At 39.3% G+C, this 22,965-nt stretch overlaps 1 protein-coding gene and 1 pseudogene across 3 annotated transcripts; one reads left to right on the top strand and one right to left on the bottom strand.

Moving 5' to 3' along the window:
- Positions 1-241: 241 nt before the first annotated feature.
- On the bottom strand, positions 242-22,839 carry EEF1E1 (eukaryotic translation elongation factor 1 epsilon 1). Of its 3 annotated transcripts, none has more exons than XM_072814218.1 (4): positions 22,680-22,839; positions 17,386-17,586; positions 11,047-11,142; positions 242-522 (listed from the first exon to the last, which is right to left on the bottom strand). In XM_072814218.1, the coding sequence occupies exons 1-4, from the start codon at positions 22,821-22,823 to the stop codon at positions 382-384; spliced, it is 582 nt and encodes a 193-aa protein (XP_072670319.1). In that variant the 5' UTR covers positions 22,824-22,839; the 3' UTR covers positions 242-381. The 3 variants fall into 3 exon arrangements, with proteins under 3 accessions (XP_072670319.1, XP_072670320.1, XP_072670321.1); XM_072814220.1 differs by having other exon boundaries at positions 493-7,077; XM_072814219.1 differs by lacking the exon at positions 11,047-11,142.
- LOC140626436 (rRNA-processing protein FCF1 homolog pseudogene) lies at positions 14,764-15,536 on the top strand (annotated as a pseudogene).
- Positions 22,840-22,965: the final 126 nt, after the last annotated feature.

The following is a 22,965-nucleotide window of genomic DNA, read 5'->3' as shown; positions in this document are numbered from 1 at the left end:
CTGTAAATATCCATAGGGGAAAATGAATTTTAAAATATGAGATGGAGGTCGATAAACAGCCAAATATGTCAGCTACTGAAAGGACTATTTTTTCCTTAAGATTAAGCCATTGATTTGCAAGTTTTACTAAAATAAATTTCATCTATTAAAAAAAGGTTAATTTATAACTTGATCTTGACTTAAGTTTTGACACTTGAATTTTTACATAAAAGCTGCAAAATTTCAACTAGAGAACAAGTAAAACATTCGGACATAAGTTTATTCCATCAACTTCAGCAAATAAAGAATGACTGTGATTCAATTTACATTGGCTCTCTGGTCCAGAATACACTTTCCATTTTAAATATTTGTGATCACGCTTCTGTATGTCATGGATAGCTTCTAGAGAGAATTAGTATATAGTCTGTTCTTGAGGAAGACAACAACGGACAGATGTTGCCTGATTCCTGGATAATGTTGAATGTGACAAAACCAGCGAGACACATTAAGATATTTCTCCTTTTCTTGAACTGTGAGGTCAACCTAAATAGAGATTAAAAACACACACAACACAGTGCGTAAGAATAATTATCAGTATCATTTGCGTAGAAGATAAACACTCAAGAAAAGCCAACATATTTAGATGGGAGCAAAAAGTTTCAGCCAGTTAGAAGAGCCATTCGTTTAACGCTTTTATGTTCTGTTCAACACCAGACACGCTTTTTAGAGAAGTCTCGGATTTTCAACAAATGCAAAAATTACATTAACCCAGCATCTGGAGGTCCAAACAACACAGGACTTGTGTTTCCTTTGTGCCCCGGGTTCTTGGTTGCGCCGCTCTGAAGAAGGAAGAGGTGGACCAGATGAAGAGTGGTGGGCAGCAAAGCAAGGTGTATTGAGCAAGAGTATAAAGCTCCTGGAGAGGGAGGGGGGCGGAGTAGGCTGCCCCCGGAGTTTCTAAGTTTAGGGGTTTTAATAAGCTCTTCTGCAGAACTATCTTAAGCAATCAGGGTGTGCTGAGTCATGCCAATGGGGGCTTTGGTCACATATCTGTTGACCTATTAGGTTAATGTCCATGTGCTGATGGTCTTTTCTTGTTCACATTTGTGGGCTCAGGTCTTAACTGCCTCTTGCCTGTGATACTGACAAATGCATTTGTGGTTCATTGTCTTATTTTAGGACGTTTTGGAGAAGTCATTTCTGCAAAGGCTGCAGAGCAGAATGTCAGTGCAGTTTTATCTTAGCTGTCCTGACTCCGTATTTTCCTGTTGGGGAGCCTGGCCCCGACTACCTAACTGTCTAACTCCTAATACAAAGAGCTCATTTTTTACTTCTTGGAAAGGAAAATTTTATTTTCCTTTATATTTCAAAAGGAGAAAGGAAGAGAAGAGCTTCCAAAAGGCTAAGACATTGGTTCTTTCTACAACATTTTTTAGCAAACGTAAAAGCAAGGTTAGGATCTAACATTCTTAACAAGGCAATTCTATGTAAACTCATATACATACATTTTATAATTATATATATATTTATATATAAACTTTATAATATTTTATAAGGACTTAAACCTGAAATTTATCCCCATTCTTTACTCCCCCCTCAAAAAAAAAACTTACAGTTTTTTATATGTATATAAATAAAACTTCCTTTCTATTAAATTCTGGGGAAAAACTACTCAAGACAATGACTCACTTAATTTCAAGAGATTATTGCCTAACAAGAAGGAAGAGCTGGCTATTTCCAGTGGCACATGCCTCAGATGAACAACAGATCTTCTCAACTGGGTCTGCTAAAAAGCTGAACTCTATCTCCAGTGGATGTTGTAAGTCACACAATTTCCTGTCAAGCTACAAGAATGCCCAGAGATTTGGTTAGAGAAAGGTGCAATAAAAACAGTTGGTACCTATTATTTTACTGGGCTTTAAGTCCAGAGTAGGTGATTCAGAGATTTGGACTAGAATCATAGAGAGCTGTCAGGTAAGAGAGAGCCAGCGGGACAGTAACTACCAGCTATGACCCGTGTTTAAAAGTCGTGTAGCTATCTCCTTTTTCGTTTTTTTTTTGTTTTTTTAATTTTTATTTATTTATGATAGTCACACAGAGAGAGAGAGAGAGAGAGGCAGAGACACAGGCAGAGGGAGAAGCAGGCCCCATGCACCAGGAGCCTGATGTGGGATTCGATCCCGGGTCTCCAGGATCACGCCCTGGGCCAAAGGCAGGCGCTAAACCACTGCGCCACCCAGGGATCCCCGCTATCTCCTTTTTCTGTTGTTAAAGCAACATTTATTCAACAGACATTGCAAGTCTCTGTAAAACTGACTGGAATTTTTTTTTTTTTTTTGAAATATTTACACAAGGAAGAAAAAACCCCTCCTGTGATTCAAACCCATTAGTAGCCTGCTTGTTGGAAGGAGGTTTAGTGAGACAGATGTCCTGTGGCTGGTCAGAATTGAGCGTACTTGTGTCTACAGGCAAATATTCTGCTGTTACTGGGTCAACAAAACTGAAGGACAAACCACCATGGTACGCAAAATGTGTTGCAGAATACAAAATAATATTAATAAAATTCAAAGGTAGACACACAGTATTTTCTCAAAATCTGTCATTGAACTCCTATTCCCAGTTCGTGTTTACTATAAGGCAATTTAAAAAGAAAAACTGATGCAAATAATCCTGCTTTCCTTAGATAGGAGGAAAAATTTCCTTTTACCTCTGATAGAAGGATACTATTGTATCAATATCTTATCTTTTAACATTGTCTTTGATGGCCTCAGACATCCAACTCTGCTGGCTCAGTTTACTTAAATTATTAGCAGGAGAGTCTCCTACTTCTGCTACCTAAAAAAATTTTAAGTTTCAGGTTTAAGTTCTTACTTGTAAGTGCTACACATATTATGAAAATATACTCATCTCCTTTAAGGCTGTGTAAGATTGCATCTAGTTATTAGAAATATATTACTCTGTTTCACCTACGCTATTGTTAGTCTATGGCATGGAAATAGAAAATTAACACAGTAGTCAAGAAAACTGATCAAAAACTGGTCTTTTTTGATACAAAAGGTGTTTTTTATTAGAGAATTCATGGCTTTCACATGTGAAGAATTACCTTATGCCTAACTGTCTGGTCTGTACACAGGAGGCAAATAACCATTGCAGAATAAACTGAGTATCAGTTTATATTTCAAAAGGTAAAACACATTTTGTAAAAGAGCTTCATTCTTTTTCTAAATCTTTCCCATATGTGAACTTCACCACTGACTTCAAAAGAAGACGTAAGATTTTTAAAAAGCTCAACCACTAGTAAACATAGCTACAAATCTAATGGGAAATAGGGGCTGAGTTTTCGTCACCCACACACATACATACATACATTCGAAATCAACTTCAGCAAACCTTTCCCAATTATAAGGGAACAGCAAGTTTCACTCTCAAACTGATTTCATGTCAGTTGCTGCAATACAGGATTCATATCTGACCATTTTCTACAATTTACTCTTTTCAAAACTCTTCATTTAAGTCTCTATTCAGCCACTTTGTGAGATGTTATTTTTCTGAATGAATTAAAATACACTGAGAAGCATTTCCAGACAATATAGCACTAATGCTTGTTTGATCTTTGTGCAGATTGGTCACTCAGACTCTGGATCTGAGTCAAAGGGCAGTATCTGCTTACTATTCATATTTCAGAGCAGAAGACTGGTTACAATGCTGCTACTTGGCCTATTATTTAAAATAGCAAAAACAACAGTAAGATACAACACACAGCAAAATCGATATTCTCCAATATAAAAATTTCACATTTAGAGTCTTTAGTATAAAGGGTTACGAGTAGACTCATGGCACGAAATAATTTTTTTTTAAATTTTTTGGGGTGTACAAAGTAAGTTAAGGTTTATTTATTTGTTTGTTTATTTATTTATTTATTAAAATATTTATTTATTCGAGAGAGAGAGAGAGAGAGGGAGAGAGAGAGGGGCAGAGACACAGGCAGAGGGAGAAGCAGGCTCCATGCAGTGAGCCTGACATGGGACCCGATCCTGCTAAACCGCTGGGCCACCGGGGCTGCCCCAAGCTTTATTTATTTTAGAGAGAGCAAGTGAGTGTGGCGGGGACACACACACACACACTCTCTCTCCAGCAGGCTCCCTGCTGGGCATGGAACCTGGATGTAGAGCTCACTCCTAGGACCCTGGGATCATGACCTGAGCTGAAAGCAAGAGTTGGACACTTAACAGACTGAGCCACTAAGGCACAAAATAATTTTTATTCCAAGAGCTTCTAAAGCTTCTTCTAACATTTCCAATTTATTCCAATAATTTTTAACTAGATGATCTATTTCAGAAAATGTAAATCTGTTCATTTTCCCTCAGAAAATTTTGTCAGAAATACACAAGAGTTTTTCCAAAAGGATCAGGTGATCACTTACTCTTCTTTTAGTTTAAATTGGAGCTTGTCCCTTGAATCTGAGAAAATTATGACTGATCTCTATTTGTTATCTCTGCTACATTTTTGGTAGATATTCTATTTCTGACCTTACTGTAAACAAAGAGAAGACAGATTACCATTCCCTACTCCCTCCCCCCAAAAACCTTACAGTTTTTTCTAGAACTTCCCAGATAGGATCCCCTGGGCCCTTTCACTTACAACACTGGTTTTCCAGCATCCCTCTCTACTCGGCTAGTTTCTTTTCCTTTCTTGCAACAGGAGACACAGTGCAACTTTCCAGTCATCATTTCCTGCTTCTTACTGGCCTCCATGCTGCAGCGATGTGTCTGCAGCGATGAAGCTTGGATCTTTCTAACTAATCATCCTTTCTTATTTATATTGGTTCTCTACACCTAGTCTGAACCTTTAAAGCCAAACAGATAATACTCTTAGTCATTAATTTCCCATGGAGACACCACTTTAAGTGACCCATTCTAGATCAGGGTGAGAGGCTGGTCTGCTACCTTCCGGACATTCTTTACGGCTGGTGCTCCTGGACTGCATTGCAGCTGCTTCTTGTACTTTTCTTTCTTTCTAAAAAAACGACATACCTCCACTGGTGTTCCAAACTTCAAAACAAATGTATTTTAGTTGATAACTATCTCAGAGTCAAGCGGCACATCATGCTACAAAGGATTTCAATAATTTTGAGTAACAGCCTGTTCACAGGGACTGCTATCTACGGGTGAAATCACTCTCAGAAAGCAACAAGTCAGTGAGTATGATAATAAACAGCCAGCCACATAACTGGCAATTTCACAAAGGAAGAACAATGTAATATTCTCAAAGAGAATTAAGATAGACCAGATCTGAAAATTAGGAGTAACTTAGCCACAACTAAAATTGGGCTCCAAATGAAACAAAATACTGTGGGATTATCTGATGACTTGAAGGTTCCCTGACTGCTGTCTTGTGCACGGTACTGATTACTTATTAAGTATTTTTTTTTAAAGATTTTATTTATTTATTGAAAGAGAGAGAGAGAGACCATGAGCAGGGAGAAGGGGTAGAAGGAGAAGCAGAATCCCCACTGAACAAGGAACCTGATGTGGGGCTCGATCCCAGGACTCTGGGATCATGACCTGAGCCAAAGGCAGATGCTTAACTGACTGAGCCACCCAGGCGGCCTGATTACATTTTAAGTATTTAATAGCAGGAACAAATAAATGAAGGAATGCGTGAGGGCAAAAATAAATATACTGCCAAAGCAAACAGAGCACAAGAAACTGTCTGATGAATGTGAGCAGGTAACCAATCTGAGCTTCACATCTACTCTGCCTAAATTTAATACTGAATAATCACCTTTTTCTCATCTGGATATAGTTACACCTAACTCAAGAGGGATGTCATTTAACACCACTGTCCAATTATATCACAGTACAGGTTTGAGTCTGTGAGGAGTTCCTTGAGAAGGTGTTTATTTCTTTGATGTACTTTGCCTGCATATGGACCAGGATAGGAGAGATGCTTTTGTTATGGACTCATTTCTTGAACCCAAAAGGATGGCGAGCTGAATGATTTATGTATTATTATATTCGTTTTTGTTTTGAAAAAAAATAAGCATAATATCCTTCATCATAATATCCTAGTCACTACATGTAAAGAAAACATATATTCCCAAACAGGAAATATAAAAGGGCACGTATCACTAAATATTGTTAATGTGACCTGAGTTTTAACATGTTGCACTGAACAAGACACTTCTAAGACCTGCTTGAAACCCAATGCCCCTCAGGGTACCTAGACTCATAATTAAATAACTTTGTAGCTTGTGATATGAATATTTTGCCTTATAGAATTATGACCTTGTTCACCATGCTGGCCAAGAAATTCCAGACAAGCTCCCTCCTGACTATTTCCTTTCCCTACTGCATGACCTGCATAAGCCAGAAGAGAGAAAAACACAAATACACACTCGGTTTGCAAGAGTTATACTTTATTACTTTTTTTTTTTTTTAATTAGATGGGGAAATGCTGTCCTTCTTAATAGGAGTTCAATGTCACAAGAAGCCAGGCCTTGTGAAGGTCCCAACAGGCCTTCACTAGCCGGCTGACAGCATCATACATAGGATTAGAGATGACATTTCTCCTAATGCAAGCTTTAAAACTAAGTAATGCCACATTTAAATGTTTTAAAGATGTCTCCAAGGGTGCCGTTGTTAGATATAAGTTTTTTTTAAGCTCCCCTAGAAAGTAGCCATGCTTTTAACAGTGGACTCTCTAAGTCAAGTTATGGATACCTCCTAGGTGTGTCACCAGGATGAAAATATGTAGATATCATAACAGCAAACTCTTAGTTTGGAGGCTTTTGCATTTTAAAATGAGGTTAAAACGTGCCATGTCACCATTCTACATTCAAAAAAGTGACTAAAATATGTTGAATCTAGAATGGAATAAAAGGAGGCTGGTTCGATCAGATTATATCAGCTCTACTTGAACTGTCTTCACATTCAAATAAGATGATTTTAGAGTTAATCATACTGAAGTATAAAACTAAAGATAGCATTACAATGATCTACAACCTGAAACAGGAAATACAGGAGGGAGAGACTGCAAAGTCCTGCTGATCTCGGTAAGCATTTGGTTGCATGATGCATTGTGCTAAGAGCTGGAGAGCTACAAAGAGAAATATGACACGATTCTCTTCAGTCCTCTTATTTTGCTTCAAATTGTGAGTTATTTATCTCTTCTATGTACAAGGAACATTTGTCCTACTTTATTCTTATTGTACCAGTAATTATGAATAATAATTTTTTTTAGGATTTTATTTATTTATTCATGAGAGAGAGACACAGACACAGGCAGAGGGAGAAGCAGGCTCCAAGCAGGGAGTCCAACGTGGGACTTGATCAGGTGTCCAGGATCAAGCCCTGGGCTGAAGGCGGCGCTAAACCACTGAGTCACCCAGGCTGCCCGTGAATAATTATTAATAACCTTCCTTTTACTGTCAAAAGTATTATTCTGGATGAGAAATCATATGGTCATCCTACTTAAATGCAAGATTTATATTCAAACTTATCATAAGGTTTCTAAAACAATACAAGTTCCCTTAAATAGCCAGACATCTGAATCCTACAGATATTTTTCTGACAATTTCATGATTCTACATTTTACTTTATTTGTTTTTTTAACTTTTCATGTAATATTCTGAGCAGAAATCAGCACTTTGCCTTACTCAGTTCTTTTCATGTGAAACAGTCATCTCTTTGAAGAGATCAAGAGTTGCTTGAAAAGAGGTTTTTATATTTGTTTTATGTCTCTCAAGGACTGTAGTATGGACACATGCAATGAATTCAATAAGGACTGTTGGGCTGAGTGAAGGATCTAACTAGGTGGTTGCAGCAATAATGTTATAGAACTGAGCATAATCTTTCAGGGATCCTTTTTTTTTTTAAGATTTTATTATTCATTCATGAGAGACACATAGAGAGAGGCAGAGACACAGGCAGAGGAAGAAGTAGGCTCCCTGCAGGGAGCCCGATGTGGGACTCGATCCCGGGACCCCGGGATCATGACCTGAGCCAAAGGCAGAGGCTCAACCACTGAGCCACCCAGGCATCCCAATCTCTTGGAGATCTTAGAGGAACAATGCTTCATAAGTGGAGTAAATCTAACTAAGGAATTAGAGCTTGTATGGGGGATAAAGAAAAACTATCATACATTATGGTATCCAGCAGCGTGTAAAGGTGTCCCCACATACTGTGCACAAAGTCGATGTTCCTAAGCCTTAATTTCCTTCTCTATAGTAGGAGGATGATACCACTAGCCTCATCTCCTTTAGAGTTATTTATTTTTTTTAATTTTATTTATTTATTCATGAGAGACAGTGAGATAGGCAGAGACACAGGCAGAGGGAGCAGCAGGCTCCATGCAGGGAGCCCGATGTGGGACTTGATCCCGGGTCTCCAGGACCACATCCTGGGCTGAAGGCAGCGCTAAACCACTGAGCCACCCGGGCTGCCCTCCTTTAGAGTTATGAGGTAGAAAGAAAAACTATACATAAAACTGAAAAATCTAGAGAAACCCGTTAATTAGGTTATTCAATGTTTACGGAGGGGAGTGCAGACTATATGCATGTGGGAGGAATTATGTTGGACAGGAGTGTTACACATAGGAATTGCTGCAGTCTCTCGCTCAAGCATCTATCTATCTATCTATCTATCTATCTATCTATCTATCTATCTATCTGTAAAGATTGTATTTATTTATTCACGAGAGACACACAGAGAGAGGCAGAGACATAGGCAGAGGGAGAAGCAGGTTCCCTGCTCATGACTTGAGCCAAAGGCAGATGCTCAACCACTGAGCCACCCAGGCATCTGTAGCAGCTTATGATTTAAAAGACAGAGAAGTTTTCCAAGGATTAGAGTACACAGTGAAACAAGCCAGAGCTGAGGGAGTGTGTGAGGCACAGAGGAATGAGTACTTCAGCACGCTTCAGGAGCCTGAGGGTGCTTCACCAGGAAATCAGTGCCGTAGCTGAGTGATACTTGGTGACATGTGAACAAATCTGAGAGGAAGACAAGGCTGGGCCCAGGGAGCAAAAGAGAAGAGCACAGGCTGAGAGATCAGGGAGTCTGTTGTGGCTGAGAGAGAGGCATGTGGGGAGAACGAGGGCAATGAGATCGGAGGCAGAGTCAACATGAAGAAGGGGCTCCCATCCTAGACAGCAAAGAGGTACTTGGTTATTCTGAGAAAAGAAGCCACATCATGAGAAAAATCGCTGCAGTGGCAAAGAAGACGGACGAGAGAAGACTGGTGGCAGGAGGCCATTTCAGTAGCCGTGACAGCAGATGACGAATTCTGGAACTAGGGCAGTATCACCCAGGATCACAGGAGGACACGTGTGAGAGGCATCCAGGAGGTGGAAACAAAAGAATCTGATTAACTGGACACACAAGGTGCAGAATACAGAAAAACGGACAGGTCATTTTTTTCCACGGGGAGAAGATGGGTGTTGGGAAGATGTTTTAGGTGCAGAAAGACTTAAGGAAGCACAAGCTGTGGAGCGTTTCAAACTGCCTGGTTTCCAGACCTGGTTTTGCTACTAACTGGGTCATTGGAAGGAAGGTATCAGAGCTCTTTGTGGCTCTCTTACTTCCTTTGCAAATGGGGATGATAGTAATAGCACCTACCTCATAGGGTTGTTATGAGGATTAAATTAATTAACATTTAGGAAGCACAGAGAACACAGCCAGTACCATATAATTGTCTGTAAATAAATTGAAGAATTAATACAATTTAGAGACTGACCATTGGGTACCTGGGTGGCTTGGTCAGCTGGGCTTCTCTTGATTTCATCTCAGGTCTTGATCTCAGGGTGCTGAGATTGAGCCCCGATTTGGGCTCTGCACTCAGCGGGGAACCTGCTTAAGGATTCTCTCTCTCCCTCCCGCAACTCACACTCTCACTCTCTCTAAAATATATAAACAAATTTAAAAAAAATAGAGAGACTGACCAGATAAAAGGAAAAATTGCACATATGGGAAAGAAAGGATACAAAATTGGGGCAGAGAGGGGGTAGGAGGGCAGCCTGGGTGGCTCAGCGGTTTAGCACTGCCTTCGGCCCAGGTCATGGCTCTGGAGACCTGGGACTGAGTCCCACATTAGGCATCCTGCATGGAGCCTGCTTCTTCCTCTGCCTGTGTCTCTGCCTTTCTCTCTCTCTCTCTCTCATGATTAAATAAATGAAATCTTAAAAAAAAGGGGGGGGGGCAGGAGGGTGAGTTCAAGTAAGAGGGCAGAGGGAGGAGACAAGACAGATGAGGATGAGTGTTCAGGTGGGGTGGGAGATGAGGGCATTCAAAAGAAAAGTCTCAAATTTCTAGCTCAAACAGGGAGGACTGCTGCATGATAACTGAAGATAAAGGGAGAGGGAAAGAGTGGGGTTAAGGAAAGTGCTAGAAGTCTGGAAGTATGCCTGGGAGGAATGAAAGATCTGATCCGTAGGAGAGCCTGGCTGAAACTGAATAGTATAAATTTATAGTGGCACCAATCTGTGGCTTTGGGATTTCTCCAACAGATCTCAGCCTGGATATGGGATTGAAGGCAATTATTAGAAGTGACCAAGAGGTGGGGATTTTCAGGTAAAGGGTGGTGAATGTACGGTGGAGCAAAGCTGAAGACACTAACAAAAGTATCAGAAGTTACACAAAAGGGGATCTAGGTTGGATGGGAAAAAAGTACCTAAGTTTGGAAAATGGGAAGGAATCTAGTTGCTTCAGATAATGGTGGGATTAGTGAGTAAGAGATTAAAAGCTAAGGATTAGAGGCCGCACAGAACATGGGGTACTGGAATTAAGATGTTACAAGGAGTGGGACGTGTTGATGGGGGCCAGGTTATGACAATCAAGTTCAAAGGGCAGCAAGAGAAGTAGTTGTGAACAAGAGTAGAAACAACAGGAAGCAAACAGGAAGCTACTATATTTGATGGATTTGTGGAAGGAATACGTACATAAGTACCTTGTATAAAAATAACTCATTTTTATTTGAGAAGGCAAAAGTGCAAAAATGACTTAAATTTAAGACAAAAAAATCATTCTGAACATTACAGAGGAAAAAACTAATGACTATTTAAATACTCACTATAAAGCGATGAAGTCCGTAGTACAATAGGATATCTGCTAAGGTAAAGTTATATCCTGTAAGGTACACTTTATCTTCAAGATACGAATTAAGATCCTAAAACAAAAACAAATATATAAAATTTTAATTTAAAAAACAGTAATAATTGGGGCCCCTGGGTGGTTTAGCACGTTAAGTATCCAACTCTTGATTTCGGCTCAGGTCATCTGATGAAGCCCCACAGTAGTCTCCACACTCAGTGCAGAGTTGGCTTGAGATTCTCCGTTTCCCTCTGCCCCTCCTTCACCTCCCACTCATGCATACGCACGAATGCATGCTTGCTCTTTCTCTCTCAAATAAATAAATATTTGAAAAAAAAAAAAAACCCTACCCAGTAATAATAGAGTTAACTATCATATCATTGGACTTCAAACATTCAGAAGACTATTAGAAAACAAAACACTGACTTAATTTGATAAATTGAATCTGACATTCATAGACTAAGTTTTATTCAAAAGAACAGATAATATGTCAGTCAACTCATTTTTAAAAATAGGGCAAACATTATTAATCTTATTTTATTTTAAAGAAATAAGAAAACTTTAAAAAATGCTATTCAAAATGCCATCTATGACCATTTCAAAGACACCAATTTTGAGGAAGGGGAGATCATTTTGTAAATTATGTTCATGTTAGATTTACTTTTTCTTTTCTTTTCTCTCTTTTTTTTTTTTTTTTTTTAAAGATTTTTATTTATTCATGAAAGACACAGAGAGAGAGGCACAGACATAGGCAGAGGGAGAAGCAGGCTCCATGCAGGGAGCCTGATGTGGGACCCCTGGTCTCCAGGATCACACCCTGGGCTGAAAGCGGCGCTCAACTGCTGAGCCACCCGGGCTGCCCCAGATTTACTTTTTCCATTAAAATATAAAAAGCTCTTTAACAACTCTCTTAAGAGAATTATAGTTTATTGATTTGCTGCATTTTTTATATATGTATATTTAAAAGTTTTTAATTAATGTTACCATTTAGTCACTTTTAAGTGTATAATTCAGTAAGTATCAGGGGTATCCACACTGTTGTGTAACCAGTCTTCAGAATTTTTTCACCTTGCAAAACTAAAACTCTATCCTATTAACACCTCCCCACTTCCCCCTCACCCCAGACCCTGGCAACCACCATTCTTTCTATTTCTATGAATTGACGACTTTAGATACTGCATGTAAGTGGAACCATAGGGCATTTGTCTTTTTGTGACTAGCTTATACTTACCATAATACCCTCAAGGTTCGAATTTTCTTCTCTTTTGAGGCTAAATAATATTCCATTGTTTATATATATACTTTAATCATCTGTAAATGGACGCATGTGTTGTTTCCACTTCTCAGCTACTGTCAATAATATTGATATGGATATGGGTGTACACATATCTCTCTAAGGCCCACTTTGAATTATTTTGGGTATATACCCATAAGTAGAATTATTGAATATATGGTAATTCTATTTTTAATCTTTTGAGGAACCAGCATATTGTTTTTCATAGAGCTGCACCATTTTACACTTTTAACTGGGTTCTTAGTTTTTTTGTTGCTGAGTTGTAAGAGTTCTTTATATATTTTGGATATTAATTATTTATCAGTTACATGCTTTGCAAGTATTTTTTCCCATTCCATGGGTTGCCTTTTCATTCTGTTGATTGTGTCCGTTGATGCACAGAAGTTTTACATTTTGATGTAGTCCAATTTATCCATTTTTATTTTTGTTGCCTATACTTTTGTGTCATACCCAAGAAATCACTGCCAAATCAAACAACGTATTTTTTCCCCTAGGTTTTCTTCTAAGAGTTTTATAAATTTAGCTTTTACATTCAGGACTTCAATCCATTTTGAGTTAATTTCTATATATCATGTAAAGTAACATTCCAACTTCATTCTTTTATAATTGGAGATCCAGTTTTTCCAAAAACTGCAAGACTCCACAGGGTTTTTTCTGTTGTTGTTGTTGTTTTAAATATTTATTTACCTGAGAAAGAGAGAGAATATATATGCACGTGTGGGTGTGCTGAGTGTACAGCCCTGTGCAGAGCTCCATCTCACGACCCATGAGATCATGACCTGAGCCAAATGAAGAATCCCACACTTAACTGACTGAGCCACCCCTGAAGAACTCCAGTTTTAAACACCAAAGCTACAGAAAGTTCTTTGCCATTTGTTCTCCAAACTATAATCATCAATTTTCAAAGGGCAATGTTAAATATACACAAAATAATTGATTTAAAATCTTTAACAACAAAATACTAGTAAGCACGGAGCTCCCTCAGTGCCCAGTAGGTACTTTGGAAGGAAAAAAAGAATTAAAGTACATTAAAAAATGAAATAAAAATCTTAAGAGATCCTAATCTAAATTAGAAGTAAAGTCTGACAGACCAGTATGAATGAACCAATTAGCTTCCTGAGAAAAGAAAAAAATGTAGATTAAAAAAAAGATAGGAGTACTTTGGATTCCTCTCAAAATTAACATGTACTTTAACAGCACAGGAATTCATGCTGCATTCATTACATTACATTAAAATCAAATGAGATAAAAGATTCATATAACTTTTAAACAAAGATTTATAAATCAGTTACATGGATTCCTATCAGATATCCTCAGAGGGCCCTCTAAGGACTAGTTATCCTTAGTGGTCAGTGGTCAATAGTACTTATTCCAGAAAAATTCCGTAAACTGGAGAGAACATTTTGTTTTCTCAAATCACATCCCAAATGCCTGGCAAATGGTAGTTCCCATAAGTAGTAATTATTTGCTGAACTGAATTTAATCTCTTTGAGTATGCCCATGTCTTCATCTAAAGACCGTAATTTTCAAAATGCTATATAAACATGGAACTGCTAGGGGTGTTACAGATGAGGGCATAAAGGAATATGGACAAAAAGGAGACAAATGCAGAAAAATCAAAATAAAGTTCGGGTAGGGAGGGTGAAATGGACTGGCATATAAGAAGCTACCACTTAAATTATATAGTGATCTGTTGAATGTAGATGGTTTCTCTCTAAATGTCTTAAAATGAAACAGCTTGGATAAAGTTTAAGAGTAAAATAAAATTATCTTCGATTTTAAGAAGCATTTTTAAAAAGGTCTAAATAATTTAACATTACTTTTGTTAAAATAGAATCCATGTGTAAGTTTTAGTAACAGAGACTCTAAGGTTACTGTCTTTAAAACATCTTTATAATTAAGTATATTTTTCTTAGTGATATTCAAATTTTCTCTGCTATATTACAGAATTTCATATATTCAGAATATTCCCAGAATTAACAATGTTCAACTCCTTTGTTTTAAATAAGACTTTCCCGTGCCACTTCCAAACTTTATCAAGTATTCCCCCTCCTCTAGAGTTCTACCTGAGTTTTTTTCCCTAATTAGTATTACATTTTCTAGCAACATTAAAAAAGCAGTATAATAAACTATATATAAGCTATATATCTTCCATCTAGATTCAATATATTAGTGCTCTGCAATGCCTGCCATTTTGAAATTATGTATTACCTTAATTATGAGCCATTTGAGCTTAGAGTCGTGGTTTTAGCCTAAAATGGAACTTTAGAGAGTATGAAGTAAAAATAAGTAATACAAAGATAAATAGCCCAGTATTAAAGGGGTAAAGCATACATACAAGGAAATTTTTAAAAATGATTTAGGATTCCGGAAGAAACAAGGGTGCGGCGTGAACATGGGAAGCAAAAGAAAGCAAGAAAGTATGCGATCATGAAGCGAATGCTTAGTCTCCGAGATCAGAGGCTTAAAGAGAAGGATAGATTAAAACCTAAAAAGAAAGAAAAGAAAGATCTCAGTGCACTCAAGGAAAGAGAAGTCCCCCAACATCCTTCCTGCTTATTCTCCCAATATAACACACAGCTGGGCCCACCTTACCACATCCTGGTTGATACCAACTTTTCCATTAAAGCCAAACTTGACTTAGTACAGTCAATGATGGACTGTCTGTATGCCAAGTGTATCCCTTGTATAACTGACTGTGTAATGGCTGAAACTGAGAAACTGGGGCAAAAGTATCAAGTGGCTCTAAGGATTGCCAAGGATCCGAGATTTGAACAATTGCCATGCACACACAAAGGAACCTATGCAGATGACTGCTTAGTACAGAGAGTAACTCAGCACAAGTGTTACATTGTGGCCACAGTTGACCGGGACCTTAAAAGGATCTGGAAGAGCCCTGGAGTTCCCATCATGTACATTTCTAACCATAGGTACAACATTGAGCGGATGCCAGATGATTATGGAGCCCCTCGGTTCTAATTCTTAAAAGATAGTTTTTCTGTCTTCTTATACCAACTTTTTCTGTTGCCAGTTCATATTAGCAATATGCTATAGTATGAATTATTCTTCTTACCCATTTGCTCTGTTACGAGCTGAGTATGGTTAAATATATTCATTTTTTGATGTTTTGAAATCAGTATTTTATATCATTTTAAGTATTGTTGCATCTTTCTATAAATCAGATGATTGCTTGTAAAAAAAAAAATAAAAATAAAAATGATTTAAATCCTGGTACAACTATATGATGCAATACTCACGGGTTCTCAAAAAGATAGTATAAATGAGTACTTTGTGGACACAAAAGATGTTCACAATACAATGTCAATGAAAAAATGCAAGTTACAGTGTCCAACAGGTGCCCACTTGTAAAATAAAAAACACATGTCTATACGGAAAGGAAAAGCATGGAAGATCACAAAGGGAGTTCAATAAGTATTTGATGATTAAATATAAGTGTTATTAGCACTTCTCTTTTAGTGGAACTACTAATGCTTGGAATTTTTTTTCCTTATTTATAGCTCCTAAATTTTTATAATAAATTTTTATTGCCTTTAAGACAAAAACAGCAAAAGGCAAAACAAAACAGAAAACAACCCTTTCTCATCTATGCTCATATGGCAAAAATCACACTGTAGTACATTATGTATAATGTACATTATACATTTGTCTCCCCCACTGCTCTGAGCTCTGCACGGGCAGGGACTGTTACTGTACCACTGGCCCTTAGAACCGCATCTGGCAAATCAGTGCAGGTACAGATAAGCAAACTGGCAGAGCAAGGATGACAACCAAATCATCTGTTCCCTTGTACATTTCAAAAATGGTACTATCTCCAGAGTCTCTTGATTGGAATTACAAATAATATTTACATATCCCAAATACAATGTTTTGGTAGAATTACTTCCACGTTCTTAATACCAAATCTCTGAATACAACTTTGAATTTTAAACCTAATTCAGTGAAATCCTGTTCGTATCTTTTAGAACTAAGTACTTTATTACTATCCTTTCTTCTGGAAAATTATGAGAGAGTTATATTTATATTTTATTTGGCTGAAATCCTTATATTCCCTTAGAGGAAAGACATGCTTGCTTCCCTCTGGAAAGGCTGCTGAGCATGGCAGAGACCAGTGGGAGCGGTCAATATGGATATTGAGCATGAATAGACCTATAAAGGTACAAGTTCTAAAATTTATTTTCTACCAGTTCTCTTGATAGCTATCAAAAATATAGTTAAAACCATTCTCCCTAGAGTGACAAATGAAATGCTTTCAGTTCTATGAGACCTTCTTGCACAACTTACACTATCAATTTATATGATGATGGGAATAAAATCAGAAAACAGAAGGGATTCCTGCAGTGATGTGTGGTTGTCTGGATGATTTCTAAATTTCCTTCAAATTCTAAGCTTCTATTAAAAATTTGGTTTTAATCTGCTTTATTTTTATGTAAATAATAAATATTATTTGGAATGTTTTTCACTGCTGGTGACTCTGGTTCCATATTCAGCTTATACCTTGTACCAACAGAGCCTTTCATTCTGATTTTGCTTCTTTGGAAAGAAAATACAAATCTTAAAGCAGTAAGTCTCAAGGAGAAAAACATGGGCTTTCTCATTTCTCAGATCAATCTAACAGTTTTTCTCAGTAGCTCTCAAAGATTCTGATTCCCTTCTTGCCTTTGAGAAAGTATTTTACTGCTGAGTGGAGAAACTAAGTATTAAGACATCACATTAAAAAAAAATCATACAAATAACTGTTGACTGTGTTGAGTGTTAACAACAAGCATATAGAACAAGGACCCATATGTGTTAGGGAGAGAGGTGGTCAAGAACATTTCTGGGGAAGGGGCTGAGATCTAAGGGGGAAGGCGGGCATAGTCCTATCTCCAGTACAGGTAGTAACAGGTAAAAACTACCCTAAGGCAGAAGGAAACAAGAAGGCCAATGGCTTTGGCTAATGAATCTCAAGGGGGAGAGCTTCCTGCTACTAATAGTTCATGCATTTTAAAAGAGAAGTCACAGTACCTTCAACAGAGTGCGGATATCATCTTTATTGGAGTGTCCATCTACTCGAGTTACCCTGTATTCCAACCACTGCTGAACGATCGCTTTTTCTTCTGCAGTGCTCCCAAGCAAATATTCTTTGTTGGCCTGCTTGACAAGATGAGTTGCTATAGTTGTCAGTCCTGTTAGACTCGGACCATTGTTTGTCTGAAGAACTGGAATCTTAAGAAAAAGAAGTTCTTCAGATAAATTTAAAACACAAATACCATCATGACCTTAAATTCTTCTTCTTCTTTTTAAAGATTTTATTTATTTGAGAGAAAAAGATAAAATGAGGGAGGGGGTAGGGGGAGAAGGAGAGTCCCCACTAAGCAGGGAGCCTGATGTGGGCTTCTATCCCAGCACCCTGGGATCATGACCTGAGCTGAAGGCAGACGCTTAACTGACTGAGCCACCCAGGTGCCCATGACCCTAAGTTCTAAGTAATCACTAAATCTCTCACTGTCCTTTCAAACACCCTAGGATTCTACTCTAAAACACTAAATCATATTCAAACGAAAATCAGGAAAATAGTAGTTATGTTATTTACAATTTGATAACAGATGTTTGAAGTAAAACCAGTAGTAACATTGCAAAAAATCAATATATTTCTATATAATTTACAACTGTGCGTATACAAGAGGAAAAAAAGGAAATCCTGGAATACTGCATTGATTTTAGTCAAGTTTACCAATACTCTAATTTTAGCAAGACGAACAAACTTAAATCTGACTTCTGTAATAACAAAAGGATACAATTATAGTAACAGTGACTTAATGTTGATGTAGTTAGAACCACCAAATGAGATCTGGCCTGGTTTTAGTGATATGTGATCTAATGTAATTCACTATCTCGTTAATTAGGTAGATATGGACTGAGACAGTGACTTGGTTGCCATGAACTGCATATCCATCAATTTTGGAATCATTTAGAGTGAAGTCACTATTGGCCAATATTTCATATTTTAAAAAATGTTCCGAAATACAGTTGAGGCCACTGATAGTAGCCCGGGCTCAGGTAATCATCTGAAAAATAATCCTGTTTTTGTTTCCCTTATTAGAACGGCAATACAAAGGTTCGGATTGTAAGAAATTGCCAATTAATTTAAATGTTCTTGATGCACAACCAAGCAAAGCACTATGAGAAATTTAAAAGAATATGGAAGGGATAATCAGACTGGGAGACTGACCAGTTACAAATAATAATATACAATCTAAACGACTCAAACAAACCAAAAAAAGTATTTTCTTGGGAAGACAGATGGTTTTTGCAGTCATTAAATAGTATCTTGTACTTGTAAGATGATTTACACCTTGCAGGGCACTTCCCTGCTCACATCTAGGTCAACAGGACTCTGGGAAGTATAGAGATTAACATTTTACAAATACAAATTCCAAGGTTATCTCCTACATGTTATAGGAATTAATGAAAGGTACTCTGATTTTCTACTTCCTTACCTACTTCCCACTCACTACTTAGCTTAATTTTCACTTTTGCCTTTACACTCAAATGAAGCCTCTACCTCTATGATCACCAATAATACTCTTTCAAAAAAATGCACTGAAAGAAAATAATAAGGAAATCCCCTGGGGGTGTTGGTTCTATTGTTCTATTCCTGGTTGGCTGGTTCTGTGTGAGGTTACCCACCTGTGTTCACTTTGTGGGAACGCATCAAGATTTATTTGCTTTTCTGAAGGTATGTTATACTTATAAAACAAAACAAAAACGGAAAAAGAACTTGCAATCAATGAGTGTGTGAGGGGAAATGACATTTAATTCTAAAGAGAATTATTTGTAAAAATAAATTATCCACAATCCTACACTGATAACTCAAAAACTTCCCAGTTACCTTCTCATTGCATCTTCTAAGTTGGTAATTTTGTCATCATCGTATGGACAAAGAACCAAGGTCACCTGCTTTGTCATGGCAGGATCAGAGTTTAAATAAAGTAAGATTGACTTGAAAGTCCCTTGTCTTTGCTTCATACAGCCTCACGTACACAAATCTTAAGTAGTTGCAATTGTGAGACACATACTTTTTCTATATTCATGTTAGGATGCCATGGTCTTCTAAGCAATCACTGACGATGGCAAATGAGAACTATTACAATGTGCTGATGTACTATAATTTAACGAACCATTCTCCTAAAGCTGGACCTCTGGATTTTTTTCCATTTTTTAAAAAATTTCCTTAAATAATCTCTACACCCAATATGGGGCTCGAACTCATGACCCTGAGAGATCAAGAGTTGCATCCTCTACTGAGCCAGCCAGACTACCCTAGATTGTTTTCAATTATGTAGTCCCCTCCCCTTACCTGTGGGGAATATGTTCCAATACCCCTAGGGGAGGTCTGAAACCATGGATAGTACCAAAACCTATATATACTATGTTTTTTCCCTATACATAAATATGATATGATGATAAAATTGAAGTTCTGAATTAGGTACAGTACGAGATTAACAGCAATAACTAACAATAAAGTATAACAATTATAATATATTGTAATAAAAGTTATGTGAATGTGGTTAGTCTCTCTCAAAATATCCTGTTCTACTCAACTCACACTTCTTGTGATGAAGTAAGACTTCAAAATGCCCATGTAAGCAGATGAAGTCAGGTGAATGACGTAGGCATTGTGACCCAGTGCTAGGCTACTCCTGACCTTCTGACACTATGTCAGAAGGAGGATGATGTTTCTGGGCATAGCTAACCCTGGGTAACTGAAACTGCAGATATATATTTTTTTAATTTTTATTTATTTATGATAGTCACAGAGAGAGAGAGAGAGAGAGAGAGGCAGAGACACAGGCAGAGGGAGAAGCAGGCTCCATGCACCGGGAGCCCGACGTGGGATTCGATCCCGGGTCTCCAGGATCGCACCCTGGGCCAAAGGCAGGCGCCAAACCGCTGCGCCACCCAGGGATCCCTGAAACTGCAGATATTGAAACCACGGGTAGAGAGGGTGACTACTATATAGTTGATAATGTTACAGGGAATGCCTTATTGCTTCATGTGGAGAACAAAGACAAAAGAAAAAAAATTGTTTCCTTGTGATTTGCAGCCCATGTTCAAGACAGGCAGAGTGATATTCCTCTAGGAACTCAACTGCCACGATGTTAATACTTTGCTAAGGGCAAAAGCCAACTTTGGCTTAACATTAGCCCGACCTCCAGGATCCTTTAAGTCTTCTTTAATGTATAAAAATCCCTTTTGGAACTTCCTTTATCTCTACCCCCCAAGATATATATGTTGGCAATCATCCTCCAAGAATATGGCCCACTGACATACATCTGAAGGGTCTTAGGGGTTTTACTAGACAGTAGTAAATGACCTTTTCCTAACAATAGCTGACCTCCTCAAGGTCCTGGAAACCTAGCTTCCAAATGCCTTAGAGACCTACACTCTCCCTAACCCCTTCCCAACTTGAAAGTACAAAAATCAGACACTCCTCACAACCCCAGAGCAGCTCTTTCTGCCCACGGTTCTGTCCCTATGCTTTAACAAAGCCACCCTTTTTGCATCAAAGATGCTTCAAGAATTCTTCCTTGACCATTCATTCTAGGACCCCAATATTTTCACATCATTGCTGGCTTACTGCCATCAGTGGGCTCCTCCTCCCACCAAATAAATAAATAAATACATAAAAAGACTGAATCTTTTCATATATTCCTATCCCTTTCTCCAAACATATAAATAGAAATTTTTAATAGCTGCCCTTTGCTGAGACCCCCCCCCAAAAAAAAAAAGTTTAAATTAAAATAAAATAAGAAACCACACTCTGAATTCCAAAGCCCTCCCAAGAGGGCTCAAACTATAATTTTGGGCTTACTTTGTGTTGTAGCACTTCATGTGGATCTGCTTCTTGCCCCAAACGTCCCAATTTTCCGTAATTTTGGTCTTATATGCTTTAAACACCAGCTTCTCTGTGCATTTTACAAATCTGTTCTTACAATCGAAACGAATTTTCTCCCCCTCATTCTTCAACAACGTTTCCTCTGTTTAGTGTATATTCTATTCTGCCTTAAATTAATTGCCTATGTCGGTTTCTCATACTAGATAAGCTTCCTGAGGGCAAAATTCCTGACTTGGCAACGTTCTCTAAACAAACAAACAAACAAACAAAACAAAACAATAAAAAAAAAACAGAAACCAAACTGGGGAGCAGCTGGTAAAGGGAAGGAACCAGAATCCGCATGAGGCTGGAGGAAAAACCAAAAGCATGAGGCTTTGTCTCCAAGACCTTTCACGGTTTCAGTTTAACTGATGTGTATTGACTGCTTCTCGCATAAACCAAACGAAGAATGAAAAACTAAGAACAAAAAAAAAGAAACATCACATGGGGAAAAAAAAAAAAAAAATCTCAAGGGGGCCCAAAAACGCTCTCTCCCCAGAGCAGCCTCCCTACCATCATCCTCCTTTCCTAACGCATTCCATCCACGTCCAACCACCACGTTCACGAAGCGCAAATGCTCTTCGACGCCTGAGAAAGCCGAGTCCAAGAACCTTACCAACTTCAGGCTGTATTAACCTTCCCCTTCGTCCTGCGCACGTCGCACACTGAACTCGAGCAGCTCAGGAAGCAACCTTCCTGGAATCTCCTACAGGCGGGACCAAGGCCAACGATCTGCAGGCTCCGCTCCCACGTAGCACTTTCCACTTACTGCCGTTATTAAAAAAAAAAAGAGCAGCCAGGTGTGTCCTCCTAGGGGGACAACCCGGCTCCCCGAGGAGGGAGGGGGTCGGGCTTCTCCACCGCAGCTGCAAGCGGCCCCCGGTCCCTCCCACCCGGCACGGCGCGCCTCGGAACGCAAGGCCGGGCTGCAGCGAGCGCTGTCACCGGACGCGAATGCGGGGCCTCCACGCTGGTGTCCGGGCCCTGCTCGCCTTCCCCGGACAGGACGACAGTCTCCGCGGTTCAAGGGACGCCCGGGTGGCTCAGTGGTTAGCGCCGCCTCCAGCCCGGGGCGTGACCCTGGAGACCCCGGATCGAGTCCCGCATCCGGCTCCCTGCCTGCATCTCCCTCTGCCTGTGTCTCTGCCTCTCTCTCTCTCTGTGTCTCTCATGAATAAATAAAATAAAATAAAAAAAAGAAAAGGTCAGGCCAAGCCGGAGCGGGGCGCAGCCAGGGCCGCAGGAGCCCGAGAGACGCCAGCCCGCCCGCCCCGCGGCGCAGACACGTGGGGAGGACAGGACCGCATCCTCCGTCTCCGCCGGCCAGCCCGTCTTCCCTGCGCTCCTGTCCACCGCTTCCCCTCCACTCCCCGCTTCTCACCTGGCGCTCGCCCTGAGCGCTGTATTTGTTCCCTTTACTCAGCCCCAGGGACTTCTCCAACAGCGTCAACTCCGCGGCCGCCGCCATCTTCCGGCAGGAGCTGCTGGCAGGGGCGGGACCAGGACAGCAAGGCTCTCCCCCCATTGGCTGGGAGGAAAGGCCCCGCCCCCTCCCACTAACGTGACCAACTATTGGCTGAACGTAAAGGGGGCGTGGAAAACGCGCCTGAGCGCGGGAGGCGGGACCAAGGTAAGGGGCGGGGCGGGAGGATGCGGGTGAGACAGGT

The sequence above is a fragment of the Canis lupus genome, chromosome 37 (assembly GCF_048164855.1).
Source record: "Canis lupus baileyi chromosome 37, mCanLup2.hap1, whole genome shotgun sequence".
Taxonomy (NCBI): domain Eukaryota; kingdom Metazoa; phylum Chordata; class Mammalia; order Carnivora; family Canidae; genus Canis; species Canis lupus.
This window is presented reverse-complemented; position numbering and strand designations above follow the sequence as displayed.

Bases quoted from the DNA above. Each gene is read 5' to 3' on its own strand.
- EEF1E1 (XM_072814218.1), bottom strand. From the start codon at position 22,823: ATGGGGGGAGAGCCTTGCTGTCCTGGTCCCGCCCCTGCCAGCAGCTCC. The intron at 17,587-22,679 runs GTGAGAAGCGGG...CTTTTTCTTAAG, and splicing joins GCGCTCAGGGCGAGCGCCAG to ATTCCAGTTCTTCAGACAAA. The intron at 523-11,046 runs GTGAGTATTTAA...ATCTCTATTTAG, and splicing joins ACGGACTTCATCGCTTTATA to GTTGACCTCACAGTTCAAGA.